The following is a 13,279-nucleotide window of genomic DNA, read 5'->3' on the forward strand; positions in this document are numbered from 1 at the left end:
GCAGTCTTGATAACTCAAATATCTTGAAAAACTTATTATTATTAATAGATGTATCAATTTTAGGTTGATGGATTTATAAAACACATGTAGTGCTCAGCATAGTCTATTGATGTTTTTATAGAAGTTTTAAGAAGACGAAAGGAACAGAAATTCAATTTGGTGGTTAATTGAAGTTGATTGGAGTTAAAAAATACGATTAACGAAGGTATGAATATTAATATATTTAATTAAATTGTAACAAAATAAATATAAATGCAATCCATAACATTGAAATGAAAACAATGTGAAATTTACAAGGTATTCATAACTTCAAAGTTCTACAAATTATTAATATAATTTTGTTCCAACAGTTATAAATTTTTGTACACAGATTTATGGATGGTTTTATACACTTTTTAATAATCTATCCTAATATATAATAACAGAGACAAATTTGAACAAAATTATACTAAATATGAAAAAAGGTCAGCACTGAAATCAACAAAAGTTGTAACAAAATAAATATAAATGTAATCCAAAACATTAAAGCGAAAGAAATGTGAATTTGCGAAGTATTCATAATTTCAAAATTCAACAAATATTTTAATATAATTTTGTTCCAACAGTTAAAAATTTTTGTACACAGATTTATGGATGGTTTTATACACTTTGTAATAATTTATCCTAATATATAATAACAGAGACGAATTTAAAAAAAAATATACTAAATATAAAAAAGGTGAGCAATGAAATCTGACTATAAAATAATTAACAATAAAAAGCAGACAATATATTTCTATAGTAGAACAATTGTTACAACTGACAAAAATTTTCATATTTTTATTTTGTTTATTTTTTTATTCATATTTTATATTACTATAATAGGACAATCATGGTTACAATTGACGAAATTTTTCATATTAACTTTTCATTAACAGTCATTAACTTTTTTCTAGACTACTCTTACTTGCTCAAAGCTCGTATCTCAAATTTTACTCGCATATCGAAGCAACAAATCGCTCCTTTGGCAACTTGAATCTCAAAACATTTGTATAACAGGTACATGTAATTTGGGATACCACTGTACCTATTCATTTTTGCATTCATATCATCTATTTTACTCAGTTGCTGCCCAACTAATACATTTATCAATTATAATTATCTGTTATTACTATGTTCGACTAATAGTCAATTGGCTGCTAGGATGTTTGTTAAACTTGAACCAAATTCGAAACATCACAAAACTACCATAAAGCATTCCTATAGAAATATTTACAAACGATGCCACTCTGTAATAAGAATCTATATAATTGTTGTGTCCAAAAGTTGCAAAAACCAGGCACAAGGCGTAGATCGTGGTCAGGATCGTCCTGGATTTGTTCAGATCCTGAAAAGGAAAAAGAATAATGAATAAAGTTAAGGGACTGGATTTCCAACTTGTGTCCCAGGTTTTTCTAAAAGCCATATTTGTCCCGGATTGTCCCGAGTATTAATAGAACTAGTTGGTTTGGTATTTAGCCTTGAGGCAAGTTACATGAACTTCCCGATATGTGTCAATAATCGACTTAATAAAAAAAAAATGTGTAAATAATATACTTCATCAATCCTACTTTAAAAAAAAACGATAATAATTTTAGCAAACTTTGACGAATTTGTAAAATTTAACTACTTGTCGTAAGGCCGTAACATTACAGTAAGTTCTATAAGACCACGATGAATATCGCCAAAAAAAGTTCCATGAACATCGGCTTAAATTTTTTTCAACAGTTAATTACAAGAAAACGGCTCGGTAGATTTTCACCTAAAATTAATCAGTACCATTCCCAACTAATATCTTTCGAACAGTTTTTGCTTTTTCAAAATCGGTTCGGTAGGATGAGCTTAAATGTCGACGAAAATTTAACACTTTTTTCAACAGTTAATTACAAGAAAACGGCTCGGTAGATTTTCACCTAAAATTAATCAGTATCATTCCCAACTAATATCTTTCGAACAGTTTTTGATTTTTTAAAATCGGTTCGGTAGGATGAGCTTAAATGTAGACGAAAAGTTTAACACTTTTTTTCGAATTACAAAGAAACGGCTTGTCAGATCGTTGCACAAAACTGACAAACAACTCGTCGAGATACATCGAATGGCTTTTAAATTTTTGAAGTCGACCCAGCCGTTTTCGAGAAAACGTCGATTTACGGCAAAAAATCTGTTCACATACACACACACACACACACGCACACACACACATACTTTTTCCAAATTTGGTCTCATTCGATTCAGAATGGCTTGAAACGTCGAGAAAACATAAAATTAGCAATTCGGATTTTTTGATGAAAACAAACTCCTTCGGGAAGTTAATTAACAAAATTATGGAAACAAACGAACAAGTATTATTTTTAAATTAAATAAGAAAAAAAAATGAATGGAATTAAATAGAAATAGAAGACTCCCCAGTTCCTGATTAGCATTACCAAAAATTGCCGTCCTGGTTTTGACTTAAAAAAATATGGTCATCTTAATAAAGTAGATGTGATGTGATATCTATTTACCTGGATTTCCAAGTAGTCGTTTATGGCAGCTCGACTTAAACTGGTGGAGCAAGATATGCAGAAACTTGCTATTAAAGTTATGACCAGGATGGTCATGGTGTTGTAGACTTTTGTCACTTCTGAAAATATAATAAAGGCTAGTAGTCAAAGAAATACTGTCAATTCAGGCCAAAACAAGAATTGGATGGATCATCTCTAAGAATTTCTTCAGGTACTTATTTTTATTATCATTTATCTCATTTACCGTAAAGTGCCATCGATGCCAACATGCAAAACACAGACAAATAAACCAGCCTCATATTTGCAGACATTTTGGACAACTTCGAAATCAGTACATTGCCACTCATCCCGATTATGGAGGCTGCCAGATAAAAAGTGATGCAAAGGACTATCGGTAGTCCAGCCCTTAGCAGAATCGATGGCAGCAAAATCCAGAAAAATAAGGGCATCAGACGCTGGTACAGATATAATACCAGACTTGGGTAGAAGGATGGTTTCTTGAAGACTGTGAACTCTTCGCAGAACTTGGAGCAGCATTTTTGGTTCCTGGGGGTAAAAGGGGTAAAAAATTTTACAAGAAATCTGGACGAATACTCAGGTCAGTTGATTTTTATTTTTTTTTTATCATACCTTGGTCGATTTTGACGGCTGTTGAATTCCAATTGATTTTCTGAATAAATTGGCTGAGGTTCTGTGATGCTACCATTTCTGCAAAATTAAATATAGAAAGGTTTAAGTACTGATAGGCAGTGGCGTCGGAACCGTGTGGAATGTGTGGGCTTGAGCCCACCCATGAATTTTGATGGGGGGAGGGGCTCAGCCCACCCATTAATTTCAAAAAATTATATGGGCTAATATCTCTAAAAAAAAAAACGAGCCCACTGGCTGTCTATCAAAAAAAAAAAAACGAGCCCACCCATCAAAAGTTTGGTTCCGACGCCACTGCTGATAAGTGTAGTTATTTTTTAACTTCCCGTAGGGTAGATATAGTAATGGGCCGAAAATCGAAAATGAAAATTTTTGCATTTCTCGACGTTTTGAAGGTTTCTGAACATTTTAGGGCATACCTCAGAAAAAATGAATGTGTGTGTGTGTGTGTGTGTGTGTATGGATACAAATTTCCAGTCACGTTTTTGGGCGCGCGGATCAACCGATTTGAATGGTTCAAAAACATTCGATCCCTATTGATAGGGAGATGTGCTGATTAGTTTTTGGCAAAGGCAGGTCCAACCGTTACGGAGATATGGAGCAAAGAGTGCAGAAAATACAAATCGAGTTTTTGAGAGAACGGAGTATCGGATTTGAATGATCTAAAAACATTCAATTTGTAATGATTGGGAGAAGAGGTGATTAGTTTTTGGCAAAGGCAGGTCTCGCCATTTTGAAGATACAGAGCTAAATGTGCAAAAAATGGCAGTTTTTGAGTGAACTAAGCGTCCGATTTGAATGATCTAAAAAACTTTCTGCTTGTATTGACAAAACAATTGCTTTTGAGGATAAAAAATTATTACATCCTTTTTTATTTTCCATAAAATATTTTTGTAATTTTGGATTAAAAATTTAAAAAATGACCCAGGCTAAGCACAGTCTAAGCGCCACTCTGGTACAAATGTTTATCCAAGTGCTTTTAGACTGTTTATGTAAAGGAGCACTTTTCCAATTTTGTGAAAACTATTGAAAAATGTGAAAATACCGCCAAGCTAAGCACAGCATAAGTGAAAATGTCGCACAGAATTATTTGCAAATGCGTTTAGACTGTGACTGTGCGGGAGCACTTTTTTCAATTTCGTGTAAATTGGCAACTATTTTTTTTTTTGAAATTGAATTCGAAATGAAATGACGATTGTTAATGTTCCTGGAGATAAATTGATTTATGATTTACATTTGATTTGCTTTACATTTGATTTGATTTGATTTACATTTGATTTGCTCAGATATATACAAGATAGCAAAGTAATGAAAGTTACAGCATTTGTAATAATATATTTGAAAACGTGTAAAATTCCTCGAATATTTCAGTGCGGTACGGGAAGTTCAAGCAATTTGCCTTGAGACACGATGCCATACACCACAAGTTTTTTATTACCTTTGGCTGGTACTGGCAACTCCAGAAAACGTCGCCATCAATCTACTTCTTGCAGTATTGTCTACAATCTTCAACTTCTTGTCTACAGGTTTTTTGGTACTATCAGCACTTGTTAAATTGTTAACAGTCTCTGCAATAAACTTGGCCCTATCACCACTTTTGTCATTGCCAACTTTTGATGGCACTTCTTCGATTTTTGTCTTTCCGTACTCGTAAATCACTTGGTCACCAGTTTGATTTGTTGTGGTCTCATTTTCTATAACGTAAACATCATCTGGTTCATTGAAAGGATTGTTGGGGTCCTTGTCGGCTTCGTCGAAAGGATTGGTACTTGTTTCGGGTTCTGGTTCATCGAAAGGATTTGCTGGGACGTCTTGCTTGGCGTAACTGGTGTCCCCGTAAACTTGCTTGGACGATTCACCAATTGTTTTGACGTACTTTGTTTGTTGGATTGTATTTGTAGGTGCTTCATGCTTCTTGCAACTATCTTGTTTATCTCTACTTGTCTTCTCCTTGAACCTTTTTTCAATCTCCTCAACCTTATTATAAACATCCAAATCCTCATTATCGTTATCCAAGATCTCATACTTGCTCACCACCATAGCCTTATCGTATGTGGGATTTTTATAGAACATCAAAATAATACAATTAGTGCACAATGCCAGAAGCACATATGTTACGACAGTCGCCAGGAAATCGGTTTCGATAAAAATAATCAGGAAAATCGATATCAGGATCGAGCCCAAGTAGAAGGTGCATTTTAGATAGATCTCGATGGAATGGAAGCTGTCGTTGAAGTATTTTTGAAGGATGAAGAGCGATTGTTTGCGGAGGAGACAGGCACCAAAACCTGGGTAAAGGAAATATAAATATGTAATAGAAATATTGTGATAAATTGTGTTGGAGTGTGACAAGTTTGAGTCGATTAATTCTAGGATTTGGGGTTCCTTAAAAATGTAAATGATTAACCAAAAGTAGACAATTTGGTCAATCTGATGATTTAGAGTTGATTTGGTAAATAGATGTTTAGATGTAGATAACTGGAACCAGATATTTATTGGATAATTTGATAAATTGTAAATCAACATCTGATATTTGCATTTTTTAGTGCTTTGTTACCCTATTTTGTTTGTTCTGCTTTTTACTTAAGGATGTTCCACAATTTTTTTTTCTTAATTGATAACTAGTTAGTTATTTTATAAACAATTAAGGGATTGACAAACAATGCAGTGGATGTAAGGGACTTGTAAAAGTATTTCAAGTTCAATATTTCAAGAAAAGTTTGACAAACACTAAAGTAGGACTAGAAGAAAAAACATTTCGAGACGTCTTTGGAGCGATAACTTTGACTAGTCTTTTAATCTGAGGATTTGGAGACTTTTTGATGGGAATATGTGGAAAATCAAGATTGAACTGCATTTTTCATTTAATTGGCTGAGAATGGAGACGATATCTATTACATAATTTGATCAATTATAAATCCTGCAGGATATTTCACAACATTTTTGTCGACATGCTCTTGTCGGTTTAGAATGAAAAGAAAAAAAACAGGATTGTATTGGTAACAAGTTAATTATATTATAAATGAGCAAATGCAGGGGATGTAAGGGACTTAAAAAATATAAAGTTCTAGTATCCAAAGTAAACTGACTTGAACAAACTTTGCAAGAAAAGTGTGAAAAACTAAAATATGACTAGAAGAAAAATATATCCTGACACGTTTTTGATAACTTTGACTGGTCTTCTAATTTGAGGATTTGAAGTTTTTGGATGGGTATATTTGAAAAATCAAGATAGAACTGAATTTTTTATTTAATTGGTTGAGAATTTGGTCAGACTATGACGTTTTGGAGTCTCTGGTACATCATCTCGAAGAAGTGATTACTCCGAATAGTCGAAATTGAGAATTTGGAGTTTTTTTAGGCAGACAGATTGTTGATTAGAGTAGTATAGTTAGATTAGTTTAGAAAAATTGACAGAACAAAAATTTTCATTCAGCTGGTTTTGAATTTAGTCAATCTATCAAAAACTGAGTCTTTGAAATAGACAGGTGATTAGTAGATTATCAGTAGTTTGGTCAAACGCGTTTAGAAAATTTGGATAAATTAAAAAGTTCATTTGAGTTCAAGTAAGTTCAGTTGAAAATTTGGTCAATCTGATGCTTTGGATTCTCTGTACATCATCTTAGAAAAGTGATAACTTTAAGTAGCACAAACTGAAGATTAATTATATTTTTTGGAAGGTATTGAATTAATTAAAATAATTTGGTCAAACTTTTGTTTAGAAAATTAGTACCATAAAAATAAATAAAATAAAAAGTGCCATTGTTGAAAATTTGAACAAAATTCAAAATAGCATTGGAAATTATAGGCCACACTGCTGATTTGGAGTCACCTAGGCAAATTTAATTTAAATTTGGACCATTGGAATAACGATCTATTGATCATTTAAGGATCATCATTCAATATTTACATTTTCCCCTATTTTTACTGAAAAATGTTCTACCAAATTATGGTCAACATGTAGTTTTCTGGTTTTGAATTTAAAAAAAACCAGAACTGTATTGGTAACTGATTCATTATTTTGAGAATAGAAAGTGATGTGGATCTAGAATGAAAGAAAAAAAAAAACAGAAATTGACAAATGGAACCAAAATATAACAACAAATTTGATCCAACAATTTTAACTATTAAATGTTATCCATGGAAAACCAAAGAGAAGCATGGACAAACACTGCAAGACAAAAGTTCCATTCAGAGTTCCAAAATATGATAACAAATATCACGCTAAGATTTTAACTACAAAAGTTGTCCAAATAATAAATAATAAATAATTTTTCCACCAGCTACTTATGTTTTACCCTATTTCCATCACTATGTCTCACCTGATAAAAGTCCTGGTAAAATTTTGCTTGCAGTAAAATTATCAACAAAGATCCTAGCAAAATGCTCCAAAGCATCACCACTATTTGTCTCCTGAGACTTCTGGTTATCTTCTTGTTTTTTCTCAAAAATCAGCAACAAAGAACTCACAATTCCGGCGACGAACAACAAATTCGCACAATTGAAATAATCCGGGGTTTGTCTGGGAGCAATTTCAGGATCACATCACTCCATGGCCCTGAAAGGATAAAAGGATAAAAATTAGTATTAAATGATATTTTCTACTTAGTAATATTTACAATAGTGGATGAATTAGCTGTGAATTTTACTGAACTAAGTTCAAGAATTGTTTGCTTGATGATTTGTTGTGATGTGGTTGGTTCAGTTTTACTGACATTCAAATTGGAACTTTGTACATTGCCCTACTCTTTATATTATTAATGGATTAATATCATCATCTATTCATTATTATTACCTGCAATGATCCAGAACAAGTTATACACCACAGGGACGAACATGAGGTCGCTGTCCCAGAATTTGACGTCAAAAAATCGAAAATGCTGCTGATCGACATTTTGTTGGGAATTTCGAACATCGCTCAATTCTATAGAGATCAAAAGTGCGTAGAAAACCGTGTATGTCGATATGAATGAATTTATATACATGCATATCGATAAGTTCATAAATTTGCGACCACGGGATATGTCTTCGGTGTAGGAGTCGTCTTGGTACATCATGGTAAAGGAGTTATAAGAGATATATAATATTTATAACTTGGTGTAAGGCAATATCAGGATTTGTGTTTTTAAGGACAAAATAAATTTGGAGGATTTTTGGTCAGATTGATTGTCAAATTTGGGTTACTATAAAAAATTTCAGATAGTTTGTTTAATTTCAGGTTGGTCTGGTTTGAAGTCAGTTAGATGAGTAGAGTTGTATTGAAAAAATTGTATACAGTGTACAATTGTTTCCAATTTTGTTGGGAATTTGGTCAACTTGAGGATTTAAAGTGAGTTAGAAGGATAAGGTTTTTTTCGAAAAATTTGGATAAAACGCAAATTTTTTTTCAATTGTTTTAGAAATTTGGTCAATCTGAGGATTTGAAGGTTGGCAAACAATTGAATAAGGCACAAATTTTCATGCAATTGGTTGACAATTGGATTAATGTCAGAATTTGCTGTAGTTATGAAGATGAATGTTTGTACACAATTGTTTGATTAGGTTGGTTTAGCAAATTTGAATAAAATTAAAAAATTTAGACAATTTGATTGTTGAGGATTTGGTCAATCTGAGAATTTGGAAGCAGTTAAGGAGGTAAGGTGTGATTAGAAAAATTTGGATAAAATGCAAAACTGTTTTCGATTTTTTGATAATCTGATCAATATGAAGATTTGGAGTCGTTGGAAAGGAAGAGTTATTTTTAAGCAGATTTGTTTGGTCAGATTGATTTAGAAAATTTGGATAAAATGAAAATTTTTAGACAGTTTGTTGAGAATTTGGATGTTGAGGATTTGGTGAATTCGAGTATTTGGAGGTAGTTAACGAGGTAGAGTTTGTTTAGAAAAATTTGGATAAAATGCAAAATTGTTCTCAATTTGTTGATAATTTGGTCAATCTGAGGATTTGGAGTCGTTGGAAAGTGGGAAGAGTTTTTTGTGAAAAATTTGGATAAATCGCGAATCTGTTTAGAAATTTGGTTAATCTGAGGATTTGAAGATGGAAAAATTATTGAATAAAACACAAATTTTTATGCAACTTGTTGACAATTGGGTCAATGCGAGGAGTAGATGTTTTCAGGAAGTCAGATGGATTTTGGAAAATTTCATTAAAATATAAATTTTGAGACAATCGGTTGAGAATTTGGTTGTTGAGGTCTAGTCAATCTGTGGATTCAAAGTTAATTACAATAATAAAGTTTTGTATGAAAAAAAAATTGAATAAAACACAAAATTTCTTTCTGTTGAGATATTGGTCAATCTGAGAATTTGAAGTCATTTAGGGGAAGGAAAATCGATAAATTGAAAAATTGTATTTAGTTGGTTGAGAAACTGGTCAATCTGATGTTTTGGATTTGTTTAGTCTATTATATATTTAGACATAGACAATTTGCGGAAATTTCGATCAATTCGTGGATCATCGTCTAATATTTACATTTTTGTACATTTTCTGCTAAATGTTTGTACTTGTTCTTGAAAAATATATATGCATTTTATGCAGTTATTTACTTGCATCAATCTGTTTGTTTTAGAATTATTTTCAATTTCTTTTCACTCACATTTTTGTAAATAATTTATTTTTGTATTCTTATTTAGTTTTGTTGGTCACTGCACTGAGGAAGTAAACAAATCACAATTCTTCTTTTTCTTGCACTATATTTATTAGACACTCTGAATTGTCTAATTTTTGTAATTATAATTATTTGATAAATTTAAATATTGTCAATTTTTTGATAAAATGGACTTGAAGCAAAATCAGTGTCTGTAATATAATAACATTTTATAATGTTTATTTTGCAAGGTGTGCCAAACACTGATGATGGCACATAATCATATATCGAAAAGTATAGAAAACCAAAGATTCTCTAGGTCAAAACCTTTTTTTTCAGTTCATGTTATCCATTTAAAAACATTATTTACACAAACACAAGTCAATACACATATAAACTTTTATCACTTTCGTTTTTTTTCAACACACCATCAACAACTTTATTTTTCACTGACTGAGCGTTTATGGCGTCACGTTTATGTGTATTTTTTTCTATATTTATTTAATTTTATGCAAAATTATTCAATCCAACATATGTGTATTGAAAATCAATATAAATATGAGGTGGAGGACGCACAATTTTTTTAAATATTATATAAAACTTTGTTGTAAATGTTTAAACAAGACACACAAAAAACAGATACAGAAATAAATGAATGTGAGGCTTCGCGCACTCTTTGTCTTATCTGTTATCACTTTAATGATAACTGATAATTATAATAAAAATATGTATATCTATTTATGTATATATATATATATATATATATATATATATATATATATATAAAGTGAGAGTTTTTTCAGATAGTAAAATATTATGATAGAGTTGTTCTTAGGCATCCATCCAATAATTAATACAACTTTAGTGAAGAAAAATGTCTTTATTGTCGAACGTTTCGGGTCCTGATTTGACCCATCTTCAGTGCATATAAATAATTAAAAAAAAACGATCGAAAATGATACACCAATTAATATCACAACTTCTTTAATAATTATTAAATTAATAAAAATGAGAGTTTTCCATTTGGAATTTATTTGTTTTATTTTTATTAATTTAATATTTATTAGAAACTCGAACATTTTCGTTACGGTACGGGAAGTTCCAGCAATTTGCCTTAAGGCACGATGCCATACACCACTAGTTTTTTTATATCATAGAGTGAAACAAAAAGACATTATTACCTAATAAATACAAATATTCGATTATTGTATGTATTATTTAATATATTTTTTAAACCTTTTAAGGTAAAGGTTTTTTTTAAACCTTTTTTTTCAATTCGACGAATATGTTGCAAAGTGTTGTTTATTATCTTTTATCCATCCAATTTATTTGCTTTTTATTTAATATTATGCATTAAATAAAAACCAAAAAAAATGGTTAATTTTGAACAAGTTTTTGGAATTTTTAAATTTAACAGTTTATTATTTTTAAATTTAATTTTGAAATACGTTTTATACAATATAATTTTAATCGACGTTTGTTATCAAACGTGTATTTTATTAACCATAAAAACAATTTATTGATAATATAAACAATTGCAATAAATTATGTAAGCGCCATAAAATTTATTTTATTACACTTGTATATAATTGTTTATATTATAAGTATATATTTATACTTACAGTTAATTTATTTCTCGTTTTAATAAACATACAATAAATGTTATATAAACTCATGAACATTTGTTTATAATAATTTGATTTATTGTTTATAATAACAAATATAAATGTTTCATAAATATATAAAATGTGCTTTCACAACTTTGAATTATAAATAAAAATAAATATATAGTATAACATAAAAATAAATATCTAGTTTAATATAAAAATAAATATATAGTATAATATAATTTTAATATATATAGTTATAAATAATAGAAAACTTAGAAATTAAAACCTATAAAAAAGATTTTATATTTTGAAATCTTTTAAACAAAATTTTTATAATAAAGTAAAATACATATAGTAAATTCAACAAATTTAACTTCTCAATTTCATAGAATAATAATTAATAAATAATTAATACCATATATTATATTTTATACTTTATAGGCCAATTTTCAACCTTGTATATGTTCAAATTAAGAAATGTGTAATAAAAAATTGGTTCATATTTAAAAAGAAAAAGAAACTAAATTCAACTTAAAAGGTTTTAACTTTATTTATAATATATAAAGTATAATTAATTTTAATAGAGCATGATCACATCTGTTACTATATTTTACTAAAATAATTAATGCTGCAATTTTCTAGAATAAAAATGTAATCAATCGTTCCATATCTATTTTTTCCCTCCTTAAACTTTGCGCCAAATTTAAACTTCTTCTTAATGATTTTAGTTTATCTAGTCATAAAATATATGTTTATTTTTATATATTATATTTCATGTACTTACTTACTTATTTTTTATATTTAAGTTATAATAAAAAATGAATGTAATCGTTTCATATCTATTTTCCCTCCTTCTCCAATTTAAACTTCGCGCCAAATTTAAACTCCTTTTATTGAATTTAGTTTATTATGTCGCAAAATACATTATTATTTTTATATATTTTATTTCATGCATTTTTATATTCAAATCACAATAAATAATGTATGTAATTGTTTTTCACCATATCTATTTTTCCCTCCATTTTCAATTTAAACTTCGCGCCAAATTCGCTCTCTGAACACATCAATTAATCACATTAACTTTCAACAGTTGGTACCACTCCATAAATGATGGTGCCATTTTTATCTGCCATTTCTTTCGGTCATCTCCATCTGAAAAGAACTACTTTAATAAAGTAATCAAATCGAATTAAAACAAATCACCGTTGACGCCTAATTATTAATTAGTTTAGCAATAATCAATTTATCAACAATCAATTACAATGAAGCAGAGGATCGTAATAAACTTTCTGTTAATTCTGTGTGCAAGTTTGACGGCTAGTGCCCCACAAGGTGAGTTGTAATTGTAATAGATAAGCATGCTTGTTTTAAATATGTTATCGGCATTTGTAATAATAAATGTCGCAATAATAATTGATTTATGATTTGTTTTTGTTTGGTTTTGGGCTTTTTTATGGCTGCACGAGCAAATAGGTTAGGTCGGGTTTCCCCTTAATGTCGGCTCCTATTTTTGTGCAATTAGATAGTAATTTGCTGGATGTATATTTGCACAAAAGTACAAAATATGGTTTGTTAATTATGTCTTGCAAGTGTTGACGTGTGTTTTCTTGTAAATATATATGTACATGTATCATATCAGAGGTGACTAAAGTCCTGGATTACTCATTGTTTGATGTTTGTTTTACAATGTGCGTTTTTGAAGAATCAAAAGTCATGTTAGTTATGAACGATTTGATTCAAGATTCATAACATCTGCTTATGACTCTAAATTTGCGGTATGTTTTTGTCCAGTGATTTATAATCAAGTGTTTTTACATAGCTGACAATATTTGAGACATCAATGTGCTAAATGAGAAATCTGAAACTTGAAGATTATATATTACTTCTAATACATACTCAAACATGTTCTGGTT

General features: G+C 29.9%; 2 protein-coding genes across 2 annotated transcripts in view; one reads left to right on the forward strand and one right to left on the reverse strand.

Moving 5' to 3' along the window:
* Positions 1 to 878: 878 nt before the first annotated feature.
* LOC113387692 lies at positions 879 to 8,216 on the reverse strand. The gene is made up of 7 exons (XM_026625055.1): positions 7,966 to 8,216; positions 7,493 to 7,728; positions 4,609 to 5,458; positions 3,153 to 3,230; positions 2,767 to 3,068; positions 2,523 to 2,641; positions 879 to 1,366 (listed from the first exon to the last, which is right to left on the reverse strand). Exons 3-7 carry the CDS (start codon positions 5,241 to 5,243, stop codon positions 1,151 to 1,153), a joined length of 1,350 nt encoding a protein of 449 aa, XP_026480840.1. The 5' UTR covers positions 5,244 to 5,458; positions 7,493 to 7,728; positions 7,966 to 8,216; the 3' UTR covers positions 879 to 1,150.
* Positions 8,217 to 12,474: 4,258 nt separating this feature from the next.
* LOC113387795 (integumentary mucin A.1-like) overlaps positions 12,475 to 13,279 on the forward strand; it is a 15,290-nt gene continuing 14,485 nt past the window's right edge. Inside the window, exon 1 of the mRNA XM_026625171.1 lies at positions 12,475 to 12,698. Within this exon, the coding sequence (XP_026480956.1) occupies positions 12,629 to 12,698 (70 nt within the window). The 5' untranslated portion in view covers positions 12,475 to 12,628. The remainder of the gene's footprint in view (positions 12,699 to 13,279) is intronic.

Source organism: Ctenocephalides felis, unplaced genomic scaffold, assembly GCF_003426905.1.
Source record: "Ctenocephalides felis isolate EL2017-DRISC unplaced genomic scaffold, ASM342690v1 CF-g0.4_SCAFFOLD_03572, whole genome shotgun sequence".
Taxonomy (NCBI): Eukaryota; Metazoa; Arthropoda; class Insecta; order Siphonaptera; family Pulicidae; genus Ctenocephalides; species Ctenocephalides felis.

Excerpts from the sequence above, each read along its gene's own strand:
- LOC113387692 (XM_026625055.1), bottom strand. The coding sequence starts at position 5,243 with ATGTTCTATAAAAATCCCACATACGATAAGGCTATGGTGGTGAGCAAG. Across the intron at positions 3,231-4,608 it reads GTTGCCAGTACCAGCCAAAG|AAATGGTAGCATCACAGAAC; the intron begins GTAATAAAAAAC and ends TTAATTTTGCAG. Across the intron at positions 1,367-2,522 it reads ACGACTACTTGGAAATCCAG|GATCTGAACAAATCCAGGAC; the intron begins GTAAATAGATAT and ends TTTCCTTTTCAG.